This window comes from Corapipo altera, unplaced genomic scaffold (genome assembly GCF_003945725.1).
Source record: "Corapipo altera isolate COAL_440 unplaced genomic scaffold, ASM394572v1 146, whole genome shotgun sequence".
Classification (NCBI taxonomy): domain Eukaryota; kingdom Metazoa; phylum Chordata; class Aves; order Passeriformes; family Pipridae; genus Corapipo; species Corapipo altera.
In genome coordinates, this window is record NW_020884981.1 from 1414444 (window position 1) to 1436699 (window position 22256).

At 47.7% G+C, this 22256-nt stretch overlaps 1 protein-coding gene across 36 annotated transcripts in view; it reads left to right on the top strand.

Annotated features, from left to right (window-relative positions):
* Positions 1–19638, top strand: part of MAPK8IP3 (mitogen-activated protein kinase 8 interacting protein 3) — a 71176-nt gene extending 51538 nt beyond the window's left edge. For 16 of the 36 annotated variants that reach the window (XM_027665845.1, XM_027665856.1, XM_027665850.1 and 13 more), the window contains 19 exons: positions 265–416; positions 1007–1063; positions 1544–1714; positions 3314–3440; positions 4267–4362; positions 5522–5683; positions 6617–6782; positions 7221–7406; positions 8009–8192; positions 8968–9090; positions 9336–9416; positions 10092–10159; positions 11186–11334; positions 12141–12312; positions 12435–12548; positions 13921–13959; positions 15609–15788; positions 16045–16188; positions 16749–19638. In XM_027665845.1, coding sequence (XP_027521646.1) covers positions 265–416; positions 1007–1063; positions 1544–1714; positions 3314–3440; positions 4267–4362; positions 5522–5683; positions 6617–6782; positions 7221–7406; positions 8009–8192; positions 8968–9090; positions 9336–9416; positions 10092–10159; positions 11186–11334; positions 12141–12312; positions 12435–12548; positions 13921–13959; positions 15609–15788; positions 16045–16188; positions 16749–16870 — 2493 coding nt within the window. In that variant the 3' untranslated portion in view covers positions 16871–19638. The remainder of the gene's footprint in view (positions 1–264; positions 417–1006; positions 1064–1543; positions 1715–3313; positions 3441–4266; positions 4363–5521; positions 5684–6616; positions 6783–7220; positions 7407–8008; positions 8193–8967; positions 9091–9335; positions 9417–10091; positions 10160–11185; positions 11335–12140; positions 12313–12434; positions 12549–13920; positions 13960–15608; positions 15789–16044; positions 16189–16748) is intronic. The other 20 variants (XM_027665851.1, XM_027665862.1, XM_027665865.1 and 17 more) reach the window with 5 other exon arrangements.
* Positions 19639–22256: the final 2618 nt, after the last annotated feature.

A 22256-nucleotide genomic window follows, 5' to 3' on the forward strand; every position in this document is an offset into this window, starting at 1 on the left:
GGGGCAGGACGTGTGTGTGTGTATGTGTGTGTGGGGGGCCATGTGCTCAAACTGGTGGTGATGCTCATTCTAATTTCCATGGTTTTGCAAAACACCGAGAGGTCCGTGGGCCGTGGTTTGGAGCTCACTGTCCGGAACTAGCACCTTATATGGGAAAATTGGGTGGTAATTAGGCAGGACAGGAGGAGAACTAACAAATATGTGTCTGTCTCCTGACTTGCCCTCTACTAACCTCAATCCCATTCCATCTTTTGTTGGCTGAAGCAGTGCTCCTCCCCTCTACAGGACAGCATTCCCATTGCCCAGCGCCGGCGCTTCACCCGCGTGGAGATGGCCCGAGTGCTGATGGAGCGCAACCAGTACAAGGAGAGACTGATGGAGCTCCAGGAGGCCGTCAGGTGGACAGAGATGATCAGGTGAGGCTGGGTGTTGGAGAGTGTCCCTGTGTAGGACAGAACTTGGCCATGTTTGACCTTGTGTCAATGTAACCCCCATCAACATAGGGGTTGAGAAGTGCTGGAAGTTTTCCAAACTGTAGATGTTTCTCTTCTAATACCCAATTCTTTCTCTCTTGTTCCTGAACCTGGGCTGCAAATCTCATGTTTTGGAGACCATTATTTGGAGACACTGGGCAGTTGTTTGTCTTGCTTGTTTCTTATGTGCTAATTAAGACGGGAGAAGCTCTAGGGAGGAGTATTGCTTCTAACTGGTGAATTCTAAAGGCTTGGCTTGAAGCGACTGTAATGCTGGGATCTACAGTTCCCAGACTGTCTCTGGCAGTGACAGTGTTACAGGGAATTGATAAAGCTTCACACTGAACACACTTGCACTTCATGTCAACATTGAAACTTAAAGTGTTTGGGTGTGCTTGCACTGAAGGCCAGTGCATGTCCCTTTCTCTGGTCTGACTTTTGACATGGCTTCATTGATGGAAATGACCTGCTGCTTGGCAGAAGCTTGTGTAAAGATGCTGAAATTAACTTGCTTTGGCTGTGTTTGTCCTTAGAGCTTCCCGTGAGCACCCGTCCGTCCAGGAGAAGAAGAAATCCACCATTTGGCAGTTGTAAGTTCTTTGCTGGTTTGTGCAAGATTAAGAAAATGGGGAGTATTGCCATTTCTACTTTAGACAGCAACTTACTGGACCTTGACGTTAATGAAATGTCAGATGAAAGTGTTGTTAGGTGAATCCTTTTGCCTTCAAGGGCTTCCTTTGTCCTTAGTGAGATTAAAATGAGATCTGAACATCCGCATTGCTTTTGTTTTACAAGCTGAAAAAGTTCATGAATATCCTGGAATGAAAACATTCATACACTCACAGTAAGTTGTAATAAAGGGCTGTTTTCAGAAGGTGTCTGTTTCTGGAAGCTAAAAATGCCTTATGCCAATCAAACCAAGGATGTAGCTCTGGGTTTGAAGTAGGGCAGTTTTTGTGATAGGCTTACAGCCCCTGATCCTGCACCTCTTGCTTCCCCTTTTGTGTATCTGTGGTGTCTGTCTCCCCAGGCACCTTTTCTCTTACTTGTTGGCCTTTTTCTGTCCCCAGCTTCAGCCGTCTGTTCAGCTCTTCCTCCAGTCCCCCCCCAGCAAAGAGGACCTACCCCTCTGTGAATATCCACTACAAGTCTCCCACCACAGCGGGGTTCAGCCAGCGGCGCAGCCACACCATGTGCCAGATCTCCTCCGGCAGCCGTACCCTCGAGTTCTTCCCTGACGAGTGAGTCACGGGCTGTGTGCCAAGCCAGATCCCCCTGCAGCTCTTCCTAAAATAAGCTGGTTTCCACTTTAGAAGCTGTGTGACGTTAGTATGTCTCTGTCCCTTGGGGTTTATCTCCTGGAGCTTTCACTCATCAGTTACTATGTGGATGGATTCAGCAAACCTTGTCCTCCCAAACATATTGTGGCCCTGGATTTCCAGACCATGATGGATCATCTCAGTAGGGACCACTGCAGCTCGAGTTGGCCTCAGCCAACTCAGTTCCACACTCATATTTGCCGACTGGGATGGAATGAAGTAGGCTTTTTGTGATGGAGTGTGATGGCAGCACTGGGACAAAGGGATGGAATGTCTGCCCGACACTTTTGACAAAGAGTTTAAGTGAAGACAAAAGTTCTCTCCACAGCACATTTAAGTTACGATATTAGGTTTTAATCTTAACCATGCTAAAAATGAACCTCTAGGTATTGCTACTGCAGAGTCTTACCACAATTCTTTGTGTCTCTGACATGAAGAGAGAAAACTCTTCTGTGCTTTACTGACTTCACGATATGTTCTGCCATTTGCGAGGTTGTGCGGTTTGACATGTGGAGTGTTTTTTTGGAAGAACTTTGCAGAATGTAGTGGTAAAGTAGGATAACTTCTGCAATAAGAAGGATTTATTGAGAAGACACTGGCTCAGGAGAAGAGCGATTGTTTTAAAAGGATGAATTTGTCCCTTGTAGATACCCACTGCCTTTATTCTGTCTTTTTCTCTGATGACATCTCAGAGTCATGCTGTGGTATCTGAGTGCTTCCCAGCAGTGCGTTACACAGTGGGACTGCACGCTGTCAGAGCTGCTTGTGCTCTCCTTCTCACCCTGTGGGAGGAAGCATGAGCAGCGAAGTGTTTTGTTTCAGCAGGATGTTGGTTTTGTTTTAAGTAAATATGTCATTTTGTGTGTGTGAGTAGGGAGTTTTGGTTTGGATTTGATTGTTCTGCTGATGTTGATTGTATCTCATAATGATACTTTAAAAACCTGTTGAGAGCTGGAGCTGACACTCAAACAGCCTTTGTTTATATTAAAACATATCTAAAAGCTCACAGATCAATTTTTGGTTTAACCTTTGCTAGTGCAAAGCTAGAGTTGTTCTGTTGGAACCAGCAGTAAGTGAACATTTTCCTTGTCAGCACAGAAAGCCTAAAAATGGACAGAAAAATCCATAGTTTGCTATAAAGGAGGAGGGGAAGAACTCAGAATGCCTTCCTGGTGGATACATTAATCAGTAAATTGTAACAGCTCAGCAAAAATTGGTGTGATCTCTTAGATTTGTAGGTTTTAGGGAAGGGTGATTCCCTGTTTCTGAAAGGCTCTTGGAACATTTTAAGTGGTGATGGCAGTGACTTGGCCTGCCACATTGCTCAGGTGATAGAGAGATTACAGCTGCCTGTGTTTGCTCCTCCACAAAGTTTTTCTCTCTCTGATTCCCTGCATCTGTTTTTCACAGCTGGATTTGATTTGCTCTGTGCGCCCTCTCCTGTTCTGGCCACCCTCCCTTTACCCTCAGCTCCTGTCTTTAACCACTGATTAAGAGGTAATGCTGTGCTTCTCTCCTCAGTGACTGCACGTCCTCGGCACGCCGGGAGCAGAAGCGGGAGCAGTACCGGCAGGTCCGGGAGCACGTGCGGAATGACGACGGGCGGTTGCAGGCCTGTGGCTGGAGCCTCCCAGCCAAGTACAAGCAGGTAGGGACCACACTCTGGACAGGCTGAGGGGAGGTGCCCTTAGTCATTAGCTAATGACCTCAGTCATTAACTTAGCCTTAGTCATTAACTGTTTAATTTAGAGGTACAGTGTACGTGTTTTGTTTGTATAATAGTTGTAGACAGAGATCAAATTAATGTCAATGGAGGAGCATTCCTCTGTATGAAGGTGCTGAAAGAACCTACCCTAAACCAAAAGTAATTAAGCTTTTCTGTCCAGAGCCCAGCCCTTTCTTTTTTATTTCCTTTGTTATAGTTGGGCTTGAACATTAGTTACTTCATTTATACTCTGGGAACTTTAACAGTTGTCTCGTATGAAAAACAAATGCTGTTTGCACTCAACTTCTCCCCATCAGTAACACAAAATCAAACATTATCAGCCTCATTTGTTGGCCTGTGACTTTAACTGGTCAGAGACCCCCTGAAAGGGAGGAGCCTTCCAGCATGACTTGAAAGTGGAGGTTCAGGCTGTAGGACCATAGAATCATTAAGTTTGGAAAAGACCTTCAAGATCATCAAGCCCAACCGTCATGATGGAAAGCAATGCCAGTGTCCTGACTCTTTGCAGGGAGCATCCTTTCTCCATCAGCAGGGCCATATGAAGCCTCTGTTGGGGCACTGATGATGGTGAAATGGTCTCTTGGGTGGGCTGCTCCCCTCCCCATAGGGACTCTGTTTCACACAAGATGTGATAGGAAGCCTCAGTAGCAACCACCTCTGATCAGTTCTGCCACACTGATTACATCTCTCTTGCCATATCCTGGTATTTGCAGCTTTGTACTGTCTTTTTCATCTTCTCTCCCCCCAGCTGAGTCCCAATGGTGGTCAGGAAGACACTCGCATGAAGAATGTCCCTGTGCCTGTGTATTGTCGCCCACTAGTAGAGAAGGACCCAACCATGAAGGTATGTTGCCTCTGCTTACCATGCAGTCCAGAAAGGGGATATGAAATTAGCAAAGAATTTGGGTCACTAGACCTGCAATTTCTACAACAGTCTATACTTTTTTGACATTAGATATTGCAAAGTCTATCTTCTGCTTCCTCTTCTTGAATGGTGGTTTCTGGTGGATGTAGGAAAAAGTATTTTAGGGACACAATTCTCAGCTCATTCTGGTTGGCAGATTCACTGGTAACAGGACAGTATTATCTGGAGCAGATCTTTGTGGAGCTGTGTCTATCAGTACTAGAATGTTTTGAGTAGAATGGCAGTTGGGAATAGGTGGTCATCTCTGCAAGTACCACAGACTGAAGTAACTGTTTGTTTTGAAATAGCCAGTTTGTCAGTACTTCATTCAGAGATGATTTTTAGAAATCATCCTGAGGATTCAGTTGTAAGAATATTCTTACGCTGTTGTTTCTGGAAGGTTGGTGTGATCTTTGGATAACATTCTGTGCAGCATCTTTCCTCTATGGTTTTAGATAAATCCAGTATTTGTTTCTGTAGTCACGTTCACAGCATTCTCCTAAAAAACTCACTGGAAACAACTCATAGGAGGTTAGCTGGATTTGATTTCAGAAAACAGGCACTGAGTTGCTTCCACTCCACACTGGTTATATGGGAGCTAAACCAGCAGATGGTTTTTCACACTTCCAGGGATGGGGCAGCCACAGCTTCTCTGGGCAACCTGTGCCAGGACCTCACCACCTTCACTGGGAAGAATTTGTTCGTAATATCTCATCTAAATCTGCCCATTGTCAGTTTGAACCCATTAAACATCTGCCACGTCCTGGCTTGCTTTGCTACAGTGACTTAGGAACCTCGGAGCTGGAAAAACCGAGGACATTGCAGAAGCCTGTTTTCATTTACATACCTGATTTATTATTTTCTTTAACTCTTTTAGTCACATCTGTTAAAAAGGAGTGATTTTTGCGGGGCTCGGAGATCCTCTATCTTACCTCCTTAAAATCGGACTGTCTTCTATTAGAAATCAGCAAGAACTGGTGTTTCCAATTAAATGTTTTAGATATTTGACATTTGACAGTTCTCCACAAAGATGCCTAAATTCAAAGAGACCCTGGACCCTGCAGAATTCTTAGTTGAGATTCCTGTTTCTGTCCCTTAGCTGTGGTGTGCAGCTGGAGTCAATCTCTCAGGATGGAGACCTTTGGAACCAGAGCCTGGGAATGGGCAGAAATTGGATCCTGGGCGTGATCCCCTCACCTGTGATAGGGAAGTGGAAGGCGAGAACAACAAAAGTAACCATACATCTCCTGAGAAGAAAAAGGTTAGAAAAGAAAATGGTGGTTTTTTTCCTCTGATGTTTTTTCTCATTCCATCCCCTGCCATGACCCCTGGCTCTTGGTACTTCGCCATAAAATGCTCTTTGTACTATGCCATAAAATGCTCTGACTTGTACTTGTGGGGCAGGGCTGTGGTCTTCTGGCTCCTCTGTAACTTTCTGTGTGATTTGGGACAAATAATCCAAGATAAAGTTTTCCAGCTTCTGCTTTTGAAACATTTGGAGTTTTGAAAAAAATCATAGTAATAAGTGCTTGGTGAGGTTGCCAGGAAGATTATGGAGTCCTCATCATTGTAAATTAAAAAAAGAAAAATAGATTCAGGCAAAGCTGTGTTAAAAGAACAGAGTCTGTGAGTCCATTTGGGCCAGAAGTTGAAGTTCTTGAGATTTAATCCAGTTCTGGTTTTTAATAGTCTTAAGTTATTTTTCATTTTTTTATTTTTTAAAGAAGCAAGCTGTAATTTGCAGATAATAATTCAGATCTCTGGTTTGTGGGATTTTTTTCCACAGCTGTCTTACACTGCTGCCCTATACTCTTCTGAGACCAGCTTGCTTAAGATGATCAGTTGGGTGCATCCCAGCCTCATGGTGTTCTGGCTGAAAGAATATTCAGCGACATATTAGTCAGACATCTCAATGGAGAAATTAGTGGCCAAATTCCTCTTGCCCTGAGGAGCCAGACAGGCTCTTTGTCCAGTGCTCTGGGTACTAGTGCAGCAATATGAATGAAATTAGATTAGTAAAAATTAAAATATAGATTAATATACAAATATATAAAACAGAAAATAAATTTACTATAGAATAGAATATATAATTTAATATAAATTACACCATGTGTAAATGTTGCCAAAGCACTGCTGAGGCTCAGGCTGATCCAGGAGGAGCGCTGATTGGGCCCATGTGTTTGCTCTCCCAAAGGCAAAGGAGCTCCATGAGATGGATGCCACATCCAGCCGTGTCTGGATCCTCACTAGCACCCTGTCCACCAGTAAAGTTGTGATCATTGATGCCAACCAGCCCGGCACTGTGGTGGACCAGTTCACTGTCTGCAACGCCCATGTGCTCTGCATTTCCAGCATCCCCGGTGAGTGGGGCCCAAGCTGGGGTCTGCACTGGGTCACCTGCCTGCCCCACTGAGGAGTGCAGATGTCCTCATTTGGGAATTAATCCTTGGGCTCTGTTGGTGTCCTCCAAACACCATAACCCAGATCTTGCCTTCCTGTTGTGGAGATCCCTCCCTGTTGAGTGTTCAGTAAGTTGCTCCTTTGGCACAAACAAAAGATGGGTTTTTGGGAACAGGAGTGAGCCTTGCCCGAGTTTGGGGGGGCTCTGTACCTACCCTGGATGCTGATGCTAGGGGTGAGGGGATCTACCATGGTGCTGATGGAAGCTGTGGTGTCTCTCAGGGTGGTGAACCCCAAGTGTCAGCATCTCCCATCATTAGGGTGACCTCAGGAGGGCAGCTCCATTAAATGAGCAGTGACAGCTTGGTTTATGTTAGAATCTGTTCTTTGCCCTTCAGCGGCCAGTGAGAGTGACTATCCCCCGGGCGAGATCTTCCTGGAGGGGGATGTGAATCCTGAGGAGTCGGCTGGAGCAGACGGCGTCTTGGCAGGGATCACGCTGGTGGGCTGTGCGACCCGCTGCAATGTGCCACGAAGCAACTGTTCCTCGCGTGGGGACACACCTGTGCTGGACAAGGGACAGAGTGAGTTTTGGAACATAAAATTTAGTGACAGTTCAATTACAGCTAGTCTTGTATGAGCCCATGGTGTTAGAGCCACATCCTTCTGTCCCTAAGTTAAACACTTGAGAGGCCTCCAGAAGTTTCTTAATGGGGTACGGGAGGAACAAAGGCTGTTTTGGTACATTTCTCCTCTGAGCCCTCCTTTTCTCTCTGATCCACATCCTGCAGCCCTGGCTGTGGGGGTCTCACAGCAGAGTATTTTGGACAGGTGAGATGTTTGCCCTGCTACAGTTGCTGCTGTTCTCATTGCTTTCTCCCCTGAGCCTTAGGAAGCCAGTTAAGCTCATATACAAATCACACTGCTGCCCTTGCTGACTCCATGCTGCAGTGACAGCCCTGGAGACCTTCTGGTGCTGTGCTAGTCACAGATTGTGCCTCACTTTAAAATAGTCTCTGTTCCCCATCCAGGCAGAAGATGCTGGATGAGCTGCTGTCTGTGGCACAGGCTCAGGGCTTGGCTGAGTTTAGCAAGGAAAGATAAAGAATTGACTGTAGCCTGGTGTCTATATATAGTTAACTCACCTCATTCTCCAGCACGTCTCACACTGTTCCTTGTCCTCCAGGTGAGGTGGCTCCCGTCTGCAATGGGAAGATCAACCAGTCCCAGTCTACTGAGGAGGCAACAGAGGCTACGGAGGTCCCGGAGAGCAGTGCCAGCGAGGCAGAGCCGGCGCAGGCCCGGCCCGTGCCCCTCACCGAGCATGTGTTCACAGACCCTGTCCCGGCACAGGCACCCAGGCAGAACGGGTAGGAGGACTGGGGTCAGAGTGCCGGCTCATTTACTGATCAGCTCTGTTTTCATAAGCTTTGGGATAAGAGAAGCAGCCTGGTCTTCTGCTAGAGTGTCAGACTTCTATCAGTTTTGTGCCCAAGTAGTATTACAGATAGGATGATAGGAGGGAAGGAAATGAAATGAAAATAAACATGGCTTAGCCTGGAGCAGAGTGTTAAAGTGCGAGTATTTAACCTCTCACTATGAAGGCAGACCTGCGGTTAAGGCAGATCTTCCAAAGAACAAGCACATTTCATGTTCCCGCTGAAGGAACTTTCTGATCTGTGTGTAAAAATGATGATTGATTTATTCTAGGAGTACCTCTCTCTGATTTGCTGTAAAAGTAACCAAGAAAGAATATTCACTACCCAGAAATTCTTAAGACAAACAAGTCTGATGTGAGGGCCTGAGGAGCAGAGTGGACGTCTCGTATACAGATTGTTCCTAAATGCCCAAGTTGCTCTAAGATGTTTCTGTTGAAGTTGGAAATGAACAGAGAAGATACTGTTTGTGTAATAGTCCTTCTAAACATTCAGTGAGGGTCTGTAGATTTGAAGTACTTGTTTGTTGGCGGGGGAGGAAGGAAATGTTGCAAATTGCAAATCTGCAATTAAAAACCACCAAAGGGTGGAAAGCGATTTGTGCCTGCAAGGCCCCACACCTGCCTGTGAGTACCAGGCTGTGGGCCTAGGAGGACATTCTGTGCAGTGCTACTGCTAAACCTCTAATGCTGTTCTCTTGCCTCTTCAGGGAGAACGGGCAGCTGAAGACGGAGCCCAGCACAACACTGCCAGATCAAGAGCCAACCAGTGATGCTGCTGGGACCTGCACCAGTGCTGCCCCCACCATGTGGCTGGGAGCTCAGAATGGCTGGTGCGTTCCCCTTGAGCTGGCAGATCTCTGTTACCTCCATGCTCTGGGCTCTGTTTTTCATGTCCACACACCTTTACTTTACTGCTTGTTTCTGGAGAAGGTTTTTATTCATCATTTCATTGCTCAGCTCACCATAGTCTGAGGGTTTTAACGTCACTTTCCTACCAGAAGAAAAGACTCAAGCCTGGTCAAGCTGAAGGTGTGGGGCCTGCTACTCACCTTCCCCAATTTGTCCTCTCTCACAGGCTTTATGTGCACTCGGCTGTGTCCAACTGGAAGAAGTGTCTGCACTCAATAAAGCTGAAGGACTCTGTGCTGAGCCTGGTGTAAGTGTGCATTCCAAGGGACCTGCAGGAGAAGGTTCAGGGCATAAGTGATACTTTAGAGGGGTGGTAGCAGCTCTTTGTCATAGACTCATAGAACCACAGAATGGTTTGGGTTGGAAGGGACCTTGCTAATTGCTAGTTGTTCCAACTCCCTGCCGCAGGCCAGGTTACTCCAAGCCCTGTCCACGTTCCTGGCCTTGAACAATTCCAGGAATGTGGCAGCCATAACTTTTTCTTTGCTCTCCCAAGTGCCTTGGTTTGTGAGGGAAGTTTCCCAAGGTTTTTGTTATGGGTAAGCCTCATACTGACCCATTTTCCTGCTCAACTGCAGCCCTGACCCAGCCCTGACCCAAGTTAGTGAATACATGATTGGCAGTATCAGGAGGAAGTGAGTGGGGAAGAGAAAGGCAAAATTTCACTGAGGAGTAAATTAGGGAGAATTTGTTGAAATTGATGGAGTTTGTATTGTGAAGGAGAAGAATTTCCTCAACATAAAATTTAGGGATGATCCTATTGCAAGGAAGGTGTGACCTCTTGCAGGATGTTCCTGCAAGTGCTAAACTGACTGGGAATTGTAGAGACAACATAAAGATCGTGTGTATGGATGGCAGGAAGGGTTTATTAGTCCCTCACATCTACAGGCTTTTGTAAGCATTTACTGTTCTGTGATTTCAGGCATGTGAAAGGGAGGGTCCTGGTTGCTCTGGCAGATGGAACACTAGCCATATTCCACCGGGGAGAAGGTAAGAATCAATGTAATAGAGAACACAAAGTTTGGCTGAAAGTGCAGCAGTACAAACAGAGTTAAAACACATAGCTATGATACACATAATTGCTATCCTAAACCATCCCAGGCTTACACTAACACCGCTTCCTGAGCTATTCTGAACGAAAATGTGTGTGTATGGGCTGTGTAGCACATGCAGAGTAAATGTGACACTTTTAGAAATACGTATGCCATGCAGGTGCTTGAGGCACACTTGGTAAATTCAATTTCTGTTGCTCTTCACTTCTGTGGGTTTTGTCTCCCTATGGTTTGAGCAGTTTCTTAGCTGTGTTCATACCTGACAGCTCTTGGGAATTTGCTAACTGTGACTAATGTTGGCATGTAAAGAGCTTAGTTATTCCTTGAGTAGCAGTTCATTCAGCGAGCTGAAATATAGAGATTTCTGGGTTCATGCAATTTAAACTTTGATTCAACTTTTGTCACGAGCTCAAGCCTGACCATTGACACATCAAAATTGTTCCCATCAGAATAAGATAAAGCTTCATGACAGAGAGACTGACTGACTGTGAAGGACACAAATATCTGCCTGGTTAGTTAGAAATAACAGTGAGAGCAGGGAGATCTGATTCCTTATCCTGGGTTTGACACTTTGAGGGAATTATGTTGTATGTCTGTAATGTGAGGAAACCTCACTACATGGACTGTATGTCCTATTTCCTTTTCAAGTCTTCTTCTCCTGCTGGTTTTTGTACTTGTTAGAGAAGCCTGTTTGTTTCATTGCAGTAAAGGATATTTAAATTAATCTGATTTGGAGCACTTTAAGACACCAAATTAAACTTTATTATTGCATGTTTCATCAGTGTAAGACTGTGCCTGAAGCAGGAGTATGGAGGCATGGGAAAGTCACAGACATAAGCCAACTGAGCATTTGAGTACCGACTAAGCCTATATACCTGAATATACAGGGAAAGGTAGAGGATACTGTTGTATGCTTACATGTCATGGGGGAGATGCATCTTTCCACACTTGCTTTTCATCTCAGATGGCCAGTGGGATCTCAGTAATTACCACCTGATGGATCTCGGCCACACTCACCACTCCATCCGCTGCATGGCTGTGGTCTACGATAGAGTCTGGTGTGGCTACAAGAACAAAATCCATGTTATCCAGCCAAAGACGATGCAGATTGAGGTAAGAGAGTACATGTGTGTCTGTGCACGCACACGCGTTGTATTTATTCTTACAGCTGTTTTCTGCTGCACGGTGTGAAATGCAGAACCTTTGGGTTGTCACTGCTTACTGCAGAACCCAAACTGTCAGTCTGGGTCATTTATGATCCAATCTGCCAGGAGGTATTTATTCCTTCCTCCCCTTGCAGAGCATAATTCTTTAGATAAGTCCAAACTGAGCATTTTCTTTGCCTTTACTCGTGAGTCTATGAGGCCACGTACTGTCAAAACATAGGTATGTGCTTGACAGTGACCCTTCACATGTGGTCTGAGGCTTCATCTGTAGGCATTGTGGCACAGAGGAACAGTAGAGTTAGCAAGCCCCCGTGATCCCAGCTACCTAAGGAAAAAATGATCTTTAGAGCCTTTTGGTTGAAATTCAGTACAGTGGTGTTGGTACAAATCTGTCTGAGAGTGCTTGAAATAATCCTGTCAAGAAGAGAAGAAGTGCTGGATCTGAAGTTCACATCAGTGAGCCAAGGCAATTTGATCTTTGGAATTTATCCTGGAGTTGTGTGTTTTCCTTTTCTATTAAGTACATTGAAAGCCCTTGCTCCTGAACTGGTCTGCAAAGACCATCCACTCTCCAAAGCTGCTCAAGTGAGGGATTTTCTGTGTCCTGTAGTAAACTGCTGTGGTCAGCTGGCATTAACACAGCTTCTCCAAGAGCTTTGGAACCCAAACAAGTGATCTCAGTTGAGGAAAATGGAGTATATGTGTAGATAATGGCAAACCTTTTGTGAACTCATGTTGGTTCACCTATTTCAGAAATCCTTTGATGCCCACCCTCGTCGAGAGAGCCAGGTGCGACAGCTGGCATGGATTGGAGATGGAGTGTGGGTTTCCATCCGTCTGGACTCCACCCTGAGGCTCTACCATGCCCACAGCCATCAGCACCTGCAGGATGTCGACATTGAGCCTTATGTCAGCAAGATGCTGGGTGAGGCAGTGGGGCCTGTCAGAAAGTGGTCTGTTACTTACTGAGATCAGAGCAGAATTTTCCCAAAGCAGACCTTGCCCAAAGTCATCACTGACTCCTCAACTCTCATTCATGCTTCCTAGGCACTGGAAAGCTGGGTTTCTCCTTCGTGCGGATCACAGCCCTGCTCATCGCTGGCAACCGCCTTTGGGTGGGCACCGGGAACGGCGTCGTCATCTCCATTCCCCTGACAGAGAGTAAGTGACATTTATTGAAGGTACTTCTGCATCCCCCCACTAAAAAAGAAGCTTTTGGGTGTTACTTGTGGGTGACTTGGGCAGGCTGATGCTTTCCCAACATCTGACACCCCTTGATCGTAGCTGTGTTCAGGGAGAAGAGCCTGAAGTGTGAGCAGCCCTGGACTTGGTGTAACTCTTCTTTATTAAGGAATTAAGTGTTTGGTTGAATGGATGTAACCTATTTAAAACCAAGCAGGTATTTGTTTCTGCCCTTTTCAGTTCAGTTGAAGCTATTTCCTCTGTGGGGGGACATCTCTACCATCCCTACAGTCTTCTTTTTAGAGCATGACCTTGACAGAGCAGAGTGATATGAACTGATTCTGTAGCTACTGTGAAGCAGGAGAAACAAAGCTTTGGGAATTGTAGTCTCCAAAAGGAGGCTGTGGGATGAGAAGTCACCAGGAAGATGTCCCTGGAAATTTCATTTTGGCATAGACATTTAAATATCTCCATAGCAGTATTTTCCAGAAACTGACCTTAGAAAAGCTTGATTTACTCAAATTAGGGCTCAACTACATCAGTCAATTAGAAATTGGTATCCTACACCAAATCCAGCCTGGGGAGGGGACCCAGCAGTAGGTGTAAATAGGTGCATCTCCAGAGCTGGAAGTTCAGTTGAAGCTCTTAGTAGTCCTGTTCTGTACCTGCCCATCAGCATCTTATTTTGACAGTCTGTTCCAGATCACCACGGGGGAGTAGGATTTGAGGCTGATTGCAGTTGCTTTCACTAGAAAGCAGTCAAATTTACATTTTCTCACCACTGCTCACAGGAAAGCTGAGAAGCAAATAGCTCTTGTGTAAAAGGAGCAAACCTCTTGTAATCCTCCTGGAAGTCAGGGATGGTCTCTGAGGCCAGTGGAGCTGGATGTGCCTGGGGCTGACACCAGGAGGGCAGTGACAGAGTCCTCTTTGTGCATTGCAATCTCAGTCTCATTTCTGAGTCCCTGTTCTGAAGCCCATTCTGTCTTGGGGCTGCTGTCCTTAACCTGAGTTAAGCCTTTTCCCTGCTGTCAACCAATTGCTTTATCTTTGGGTGTTCCTGTAAAAATGTGGTAAGCAGGAAGGTCTCACTAGAAATGTAGCAGTGGATCCTTGTGACACAGTCCCTCTCCCATCTCAGATACCACATTTGTCCCTGTAAAGTAAGAGCCAAGTGAGCAAGAACAGTGTAGGTGTGAACTACATCAGAGCTCCTGTGGTGGTTTCTCTAGGGTTTTTTTACTATTTTTGTTGCCCCCTGAATTATCTCCTAGTAATCACCTTTTTCTTCTCTCCTCTCCTGCCCGTCACTTCCCGTGCCCCTCTGTGTTCCCCCCCTGCCTGTGCCTAGCTGTAGTCCTCCACCGAGGCCAACTCCTTGGGCTCCGGGGTAAGTCCGTTGCCTCTTCTCCTCAGCTCTCACTCCTTCCGCACCTGCCTCCCGTCACAGTCGCTCTCCCACCCTTCCATCCTGCCGTTCAGCTCTCTCCATCCATTTTTTGCTCATCACTCTTTCATTGTAAGTCACACTGGAGAAAAGCAACCAAAGACAGTCATGTAAATATCCTCATTTCCCAAAGCTATAAACATTTTTTACCATCTCATCAGCCATCGGGTTTTTTGTGTCAAGAGTAATTTATTCTTCATCAGTGGTTCCCTTGCTGTGGTAGGCCAGGTTTCAGATGGGGACTGGAGAGGTTCATTCAGTCAGAGGGTTCCAGAAAGCAGGAGTAGAGTGTTCTTCCAAGGTCTTCCTTGGTCATCCTTGTTTTTCCAAGGATGTTTCTCTCATCAGTTGCAGGCCAAGGGCAGGAGGTGCTGTGGCACCTGCCAACTGCAAGTCATCAACCAAGATGTTTAACCCAAGAGGACTTGATAAACTTGAAGAACTGTTTGGGTTTGTTCAGAGCTAAGTTCAAACTGTTTGTATGCCCAGCTAAGGCAGGGTCTGAGTTCAAATTTATGCCTTTCTAGGGTCAGAAATTAGGGTGGTTTTTTTTTCACTCAAAGAAATATATATGACTGTCCAGAAGCACTGTCAACATGTGTCTCCTCATTTTAAAGCATCTAAGTTGCAGTAAAAAGCCATATACTGTACACACACTGATTCTCATTCCTCCAGCAAAGCATTTGTACTTGTCTTGCCATCCTGGCTTGAGCCTGATAGGGAAAAGTCTCCTTTGTCCAAATCACTTAATAACTGAAATCCAGCCCAAGTCAAAATACAGAACTACAGATAATTAATGAAGCAATCAAGCTTCGTTGAAAGCTTCCTAATTTTAGTGCTGTTCCTGTTGTACTGATGTGAGTGTATGCAGAAGGAAAGCATGCCCTGTTCTGAGCTCTGAGCACTGATCTCTGTTGCTTGGTGAGTGGAAACTTTCACATTCTCTGAGCCTGGACATGAAAGATGCAGGCCCCTAGCCCACCTTGAAATCCTTGGAAGCTGTGGATGGTGAACATGTTTCAGATGTTCATTGCTGGAGTAGTTTGATTTTCTGGTGTCATGGTTAAATCAAGAACTGAGGAAGGAACTCACTTCACTTCTGTGATGGCTTTGACTGGGCCAAGAGGCTTCACCAGACCCAGAGACTGCTTTCAGCAGCACGTATCCTCACAACTGGGCACGAGCAAAGGACTTGACTTGGAAACCGAGCAACTTCACCAATCCAGAGAATAGCAGTAATTCTCCTCTAGGTGCCCTGGGTGTCTCTGGGAACAGTGGACACCATTGGATACCCTGCCAGGTACAAAAGACCAAGGTTGATACTAGGACAGTGGGTGATTTCTGGAGGCTGGACAGAATCACTGCTGGTGAGTCCTTCACTGGGACACCAGTCTAGCTTGCCCCAGTCTAAAAGAGAGGGACTCTGTAATTTGGTGTGGTCTCCTTCGTCACATCATTCACGCAAGACCTTTAAGAGACCTGTGCCTTTAAAGGTTTTCCTACATGACTCATGAGTTTTCTCTTTGATTGAGTCCCTTCTGTAAAGGGGACTCAAAGCTATCACTGATGATGTTCCTCCTCCCTGTCCCCAGCCAACAAGAGCTCACCAACCTCTGGAGAGGGCAGCCGCTCCGGTGGGGTCATCCACGTGTATGGTGATGACAACAGTGACAAATCTGCCAGCAGCTTCATTCCCTACTGCTCTATGGCTCAGGCACAGCTCTGTTTCCATGGACACCGGGATGCTGTCAAATTCTTCGTCTCTGTGCCTGGTAAGGATGAGCAGAACCCTTCCTCAACAAGGGCTTGTTCTGCCATCCCTTCTGTAGTGGGGACTGGAGCTGCTCTGCAGCAGACGGGGGTGCAGGCCATGACTGGCACTTCCTGTGGCTCACACACAGGGGTTTAAACTGCAGCGACTGCCAGATTTGACCAGCAGAAGGAACTTGTCTGCCCGGCGTGTTTGCGTGTGTGTGAACTGCGCAGAGGCTGAGCAGAGGCACTGACAGCACCTCTGTCCTCTCCCAGGTAATGTCCTTGCGACCCTGAATGGGAGCGTGTTGGACAGCCCTTCGGAGAACCCCAGCACAGCAGCCACCGAGACCGAGGGGCAGAAGCTGAAGAACGTCCTTGTGCTGAGTGGAGGAGAAGGGTACATCGATTTCCGGATCGGTGAGTGCCTGTGGTGGGAGGCACCTGGAAGGGGAAAGGGTGTGTGGCTGTGGTCATGGAGCGAGGCATCGCTGCTGTGGGGAGCCAAAGCAGAAAACCCCCACACTCTGTTTCTCCTGCATCTAGCTGTGAGGGCAAATAAAGATTTTCCTTGCACAGCGCAAGGCTCCCAACCTCTGCCCTGTGCCTGCAGTACCACATGGCTGTGTGGATGGCTCTGGAAAGAACAAACCCCTCTGTGCCACTGGCTCCAAATGTTGCTGCCCCACTGGGATCACCTGTGCTGCTGAGGGTGCTCTGTGTCTAAAAGTTGACTCCCCTGAAAGGAAGGGTGGTTTTTGCTGCTACTGGAGCTGGTTTGTCCCATCCATGCAATCCGACTTTGGAAAAGCATTGTCTTGCTGTAATTGTTCTCCAGGCACAGAGGAAGGTCTCAGCTCATGGTGTCTGTTGTCAGACTGCTGGGACTGTAACAGTATTGGCCACTTTGGAGTATTGCAGAGCAGTGCACTATGGGATTTTCTTTCTTGCCATTTTTACTCTCTGTTTTCTCTCTCCAGGGGATGGGGAAGATGACGAGACAGAGGAAAATGCAGGAGATGCCACACAGGTGAAGCCAGTACTTTCCAAGGCTGAACGGAGCCACATTATTGTGTGGCAGGTATCATATATCCCTGAGTGAGAATTCCTCCATCCCCTCAATGTAAGTGTCCCTCCTCCCGCCTGAATGCCAAGATGTACATACAGAACGCCTGCATTATAACTCCTGCTGGAAACTGACCCCGGACAACTGCAACGGCTCCTGCCTCAGACTGTGACCCCCTCGGAACTCGCAGCTTTCATCTCGGGCCCGTGTGCTTTCGGCATGGTTGGATTCTTGTTCTGCTCTGGAGCTAGCATCTGCAAGGAGAGAAATGGCAGCACATCGTGAAGTGAGCTTGGAGCCAGGACTGTGGGAAACCTTTGCCCAGCTAGAGCGGGGTGGCTCAGGTTCTCGGGCAGGTTGCCTCACTCCCACCTGCATGAGAAAGAAGTGTGTCCCCAGGCATCCCCTGCAAAGCACTGGTGGTGAATCACTTCTACAGCACCCCAGCAGAAATCCCTTCTAGTTCACCAGTGGACTCTCCACCTTATCCACCCATAAGCACAGAATAACATCCCATGGACTGAGAGCAGATAAGTCCAGGGAGGCCTCAGTAGAAAGGAGCATCATGGTTTGGGCAGCCCTTTTGCTGCTGGGCTGGAGGAGGCAGCAGCACCATTACTGTGAGGTTCATATCCTCTATCCTTGCAGTGGGAAGGTCCTGTCCTCTGCTGCTGCTGTTGTCTCAGCAGTTGTGTGCTGGGTGCCTGTGTGTGTGTCCCAAGAGGATTGTTTGGTGGCCTCAAATGGCAAATGGGTGTTTGATTGTGGAGGCCACATGGCTGTGGTAGCAAAGGGGTACTGGAACACTGCTTTTTCAAGAGCAGAAAAGGCAACACCTAACTGCCCCTTCTAAAAATGCCAGGCAGTAAAGAACTTCCGAGTTGGTTCCGAAAGTTATCTCTGCATTGCATTTGGTGGCTTTTAAAGCGCATGCGAGGGCAGAGGGTGGTGATCTGCTGTGAATTCTCATTAACACATTGACATTGCCTTGACTCAAGGCTATGTCCCCTTCCCAGGAACTGCTGGAAGGAGATCTCTGTTTTCACAGGAAAACAGATCGGCTGTCAGTTAGGAAAGACTGGATGTGCAGTCAAGGTACAGAAAGGCCGTGTCTCACCTGAAGTCACATAGAAAAAGGAATTGAGGACAGATTTCCCAGCATCTTTTATCTAACATTAACTGTGCTAGTAAGTAGTTTAAAAAGCTGGAAATTTCTGACTCCTGAAAAAAGTTGACAGCCCCTTAGAGAAGTGGTGACAGCCCTCCCTGTGTAAGCACTGCTGGGCGATGGCAGATGTGCAAAAATATGGGGCAAGGGAGAGTGGTTTTGAGCTCAAGGTGCAGAATGTGGCAGCTCCAGGTGTAGAGGCAATGCCGTGTTCCCCCTTTCTGTCAGCAGAAACAGTCCCATCCAACAAGGACAAGTTCCATGTCCCCAGAGGACTCCTTTCTGAATGTGCAGGACTAGGGCAAGTCGCAGTTGTTAGTGATGAATTTGGAAGCTCCTGGTGGTCATCTCGTTTCTTCCCTAGCTGTGCAGCACTCTGGGGTTCACAGGGACATCCTTATGACAGTATAGGGACAGCTGGGCAAGCCTCCATCTCCCAGAAAGCTCACAGCTGTGTCCTGTGCTTGCTGGCACGGACCAGGCTGTTCACAAGGCTTGTGGTCTAAAGCTCCTGCTATGCTGCAGGGATGCCATGTTCCCAGGTGATGCTCTAACTGGTGGCATCTCTGCTGATGCAGCAGCACTGAAACGACTTTTGGATCCACAGTTCAGGAAAGGCTGAGGCATACATTGCCCCTGCAAGGAGGCAAGCAACATCTCTGGTGAACAGAGGCCTCAGCCAGCTGCAGTGGTGCCCATGCTGCCTGTGAGCAATGCTGGTGACACACCACCCACACCATTCCTCCCCAAGGCAGGAATCCAGCCAGAGAGAGTCTTCCAGGCATCGGCACACTGGGCTCTGTGGCTGGCACTGGGTTAAGGGATACCTAGAGTCACCATCTGCATGTGGGGGGACCTTTCACCAGGGACATTTCACTGGGCCACTGCTGACCATGCCAGGCTTCTCATTCACTTTCCCCATATGCTTTCTGCTAGGAAGAGCTCTTTGGATCCCAACACAGAGTGCACTGAAGTTAAGAATATAACATTTAAAGCACAGATTCCACTGTCATGTAACAGTTCATCAGTTAGGGCCAGATAAACTTCAGAATTTGGGCTAGTTGAAGGGAAAAAAAAAAAAAAAGCCCTGGTAAAGTCCAGTTCCTTCACTCTGTCAACTCTTTTGTAGGAAAATCAGAATTGTAACATTTGTACCTCTGACTGTTTGTTCTGTATCTGGTTTGAGCAGTTGAAAGGACAGCACTTGGTCTCCTGTCACCCACTGGGCTCTGGCAAGATGAGGAAATCAGTCTGGGGCCTCTACCACCAGGTTCCTTTCCAGCTCGGTGCATGTTTTCCTCTGAGAGAAGCACATGGCCCAGAGGGGCAGCTCCAGGGGGGAGACCCGGCCTCTGCTGGCAGCTTCTGCAGCCTTGGGTGGCTGCTGGGCATCAAGGTGAGAACTGACTGGCTTCAGCACACTTCCCTGTCATATCTCCACTGTGATGTATGTAAAGTATCTTGTATGTTACAAAAGGATTTTTAAAAGTGTCTCAAGGCCTGTAAACTCCGCTGTTCGGTCTGAAGATGGCATTCTGTAAAGAGCCTGCTGTATGAATACGTTCCCATGCTTTGTCCCCTATGCTATCAACAACAAACCATATCTGTTCTGTATGTAATAAACGTGTTAACATCAGCTTGGGCAGTGCATTGTGTTCCTGTGAAAGCACTGGGATTGCTTCTCAGTCTTTTAAGAGTGGGACACTTAAAAAGGGTGGGAATGCAGCTCAAGTGTTCACCGTTGTTGAGCAGTTTAGTGGCAAGAAATGAGGTGTGGATGGCTCACAGAGTCACAGCAGAAGGGGCTGGTCCAGCAAGCCAAATGCAATCTGTAGCTTCTGCCAGCGGCAGAAATAAAAGCTGGAAATTAAAGGTGGAACAACTTCAGAAATATGAGAGCAGAGAAGCATCCATCTGCTGGCTTGATGCAGCTTCTGTCAGGGTGGCCCCTTCAGGTGAACCGCCAGGTTTAACATCAGGTCAGCTTTCAACATGGTACAGGGTGGCATTTCACATTCCCTTAGGCATCTGCGACAGACAGTGTGGGGAGGGAGCTCCTCAGCCCCAGCAGCACTTGGACACTTCCATATTTTGTAGAACCGTGTTAGTTCAAGGGCCGTACGTGGCAGTGTACAAGGGAACCACCTCCTTACAACAGGAGCATGTTCTGCCCTGAGCAGGGGGCCCTGAAGTGAGTCTCATCCATGACCAACACCTGCACTGTGGGGCAGCACAGGCCAGGGTGTCGTACAACTGGCAATGCCTCCAGCATTAGTGGAGGCATCTCAACCACAAAGTTTGGAAACAGGTGCTGGGACCAGTCCTGCACTCCTGGGGCTGCACCCTTGAATAAGACCAGGAGCAGTTTGAGCAGGGCTCTAGGTGAAGTGCAGACATGTCTGGTACTCACCAGGGTGGGTGAGGAAGCAGGTCACTGCCATCATCCCTCAGACAACTCCCCCCCATACTGGTAAATGTGAGGTAACTGTACAGGTTTGGGAGGGCCAGCAAAGCTCACAGCATGTTCTGGACGTGGAATCCAACCAGTGGCAAATGGGCTGTGCAGCTTCCTGGAAGGGACGTTCACCATTGGGCAAGGCTCTCAGGCTGCGCAGGGTTCTGTGAGACGACACCCTTCCCCCAGGTGTTAAGGTCACCAGCAGGACATGACTGTCCTGATCAGCACCACCTAGATGGCCAGCTGTAACAGAGGCCCTTTCCTCCTGTGGCCCAGGAGCCTCATTTAAACATGAACTGGGGCCTTCAATATGCCTGTAGCTGTGACTGTCCCTAGCTGTTCCTGGATGGACCCCTTGGACTTGGAGGGGCTCAACTAGATCATCTTCAGAGGTCCCTCCCCACCCAAACTGTTGGATGCCTCTACGCCTTATGGTGTTATCAGCTCTATCTGCTTTTGATCCTGGCTGCACTCCCTGGTATACCCTGGTCATGGCTACTTCTTGCCTTGTCTGGGGCTGCTGGGGGATGCTGCGACCAGACTTGGCTCTGCCCACTGTGGGCAGACTCTGTGGGCCTGTGCTCCCTCAGGGGGAGCCTGTTCTAGGGTTCTGTTCAGATCCCAGCTGTGCAGTAGAGAGGACTAGACTGTTCTACTCATACCATCTAACTCACACCCACAACTCTCTCCCTCCTTGCTCATCCTCAGTTTGTGTGTCAGTTCAGTAGCACCTCCAGCCTGGTGAGGACAGGGAGCCATCAGCTCAGCACAGTGCCTGACACTGGAGGCTCTGAGAACCAGCCAAGCTGCCTTTCAGCCACAGCTGTGGGAAGGCTCACAGTCTCGAACTCTTTGTCTGTGGCAATTGCTCTGGATTCTCCCTTCCCTGGATTCTCCCATTCCTTCCAAAGCCAGAGAACTACTCCTGGCACATGCCCTGCCACTACAGGCAAACAGGGACTCGGCTCTTCCCAGCTTCTACATCTTGTCACAGGACTGGCTTTAACTCACAAGAAAAGCCTTCCCTCTTATCCCATAGCACCTTAATCCTTCAGGAGCCTCTGGGTGGGGAACCCTGTGGGAATCCAGGTCACCGATGTCAATCCTGTGCTCCTACCTGACGGCAGTTATTTCCTGCTGGCTGGGGCCACACATTCCCCAGTCCCATCCAGGGCACACTGGGTGGAGCAGAGTCCAGTTTGTGCTCTCCCTCTCCAAAACCCCTCAGGCTAATTGTGATTTTGGGATGCTGCAGCAAATGGAACACCACTTCCTGACTATCTGCTACAGCAGACACAGAAACTAAACAATTACTTCTGTGCAGGCAGCTGATCTACAGACCGGAACAGCTCCTGTGCCCCATCCATCCACATCCAGACCAGACCCTCCAACAACCCCTGACACAGCAGCAGCATCCACAGCCAGCAAGAGATGAACTGCCAGGAACTGTGCTCAGGAGCTGCACGTTTTAATGTTCACAACGTACTGCCCTTAAACAGGAGTCATTTGTGATTGGCTGATTCAAATGGTAAAAGTCAATCTTGCATCCTTTGCATCACCAAAACTAAAATAATTTCTCCTATCTCTCGACAGCCATCTCTGGAGTAGCTATGGATGGATAGCCTTGGATTAGCTTACTATCCAACTGTGCTCCTCATGTGCACTGCCATCCAAAGCGAACCAGATCATTCTGCAGTGTTCAGAGAACCTGATGCTGTGCCTGTGTTTGGTACGCTAATGGCTCTGCAGATGATAATCTCCAGGCATTGAAAAAAATTCCCAAGTTTTCTTAGAAC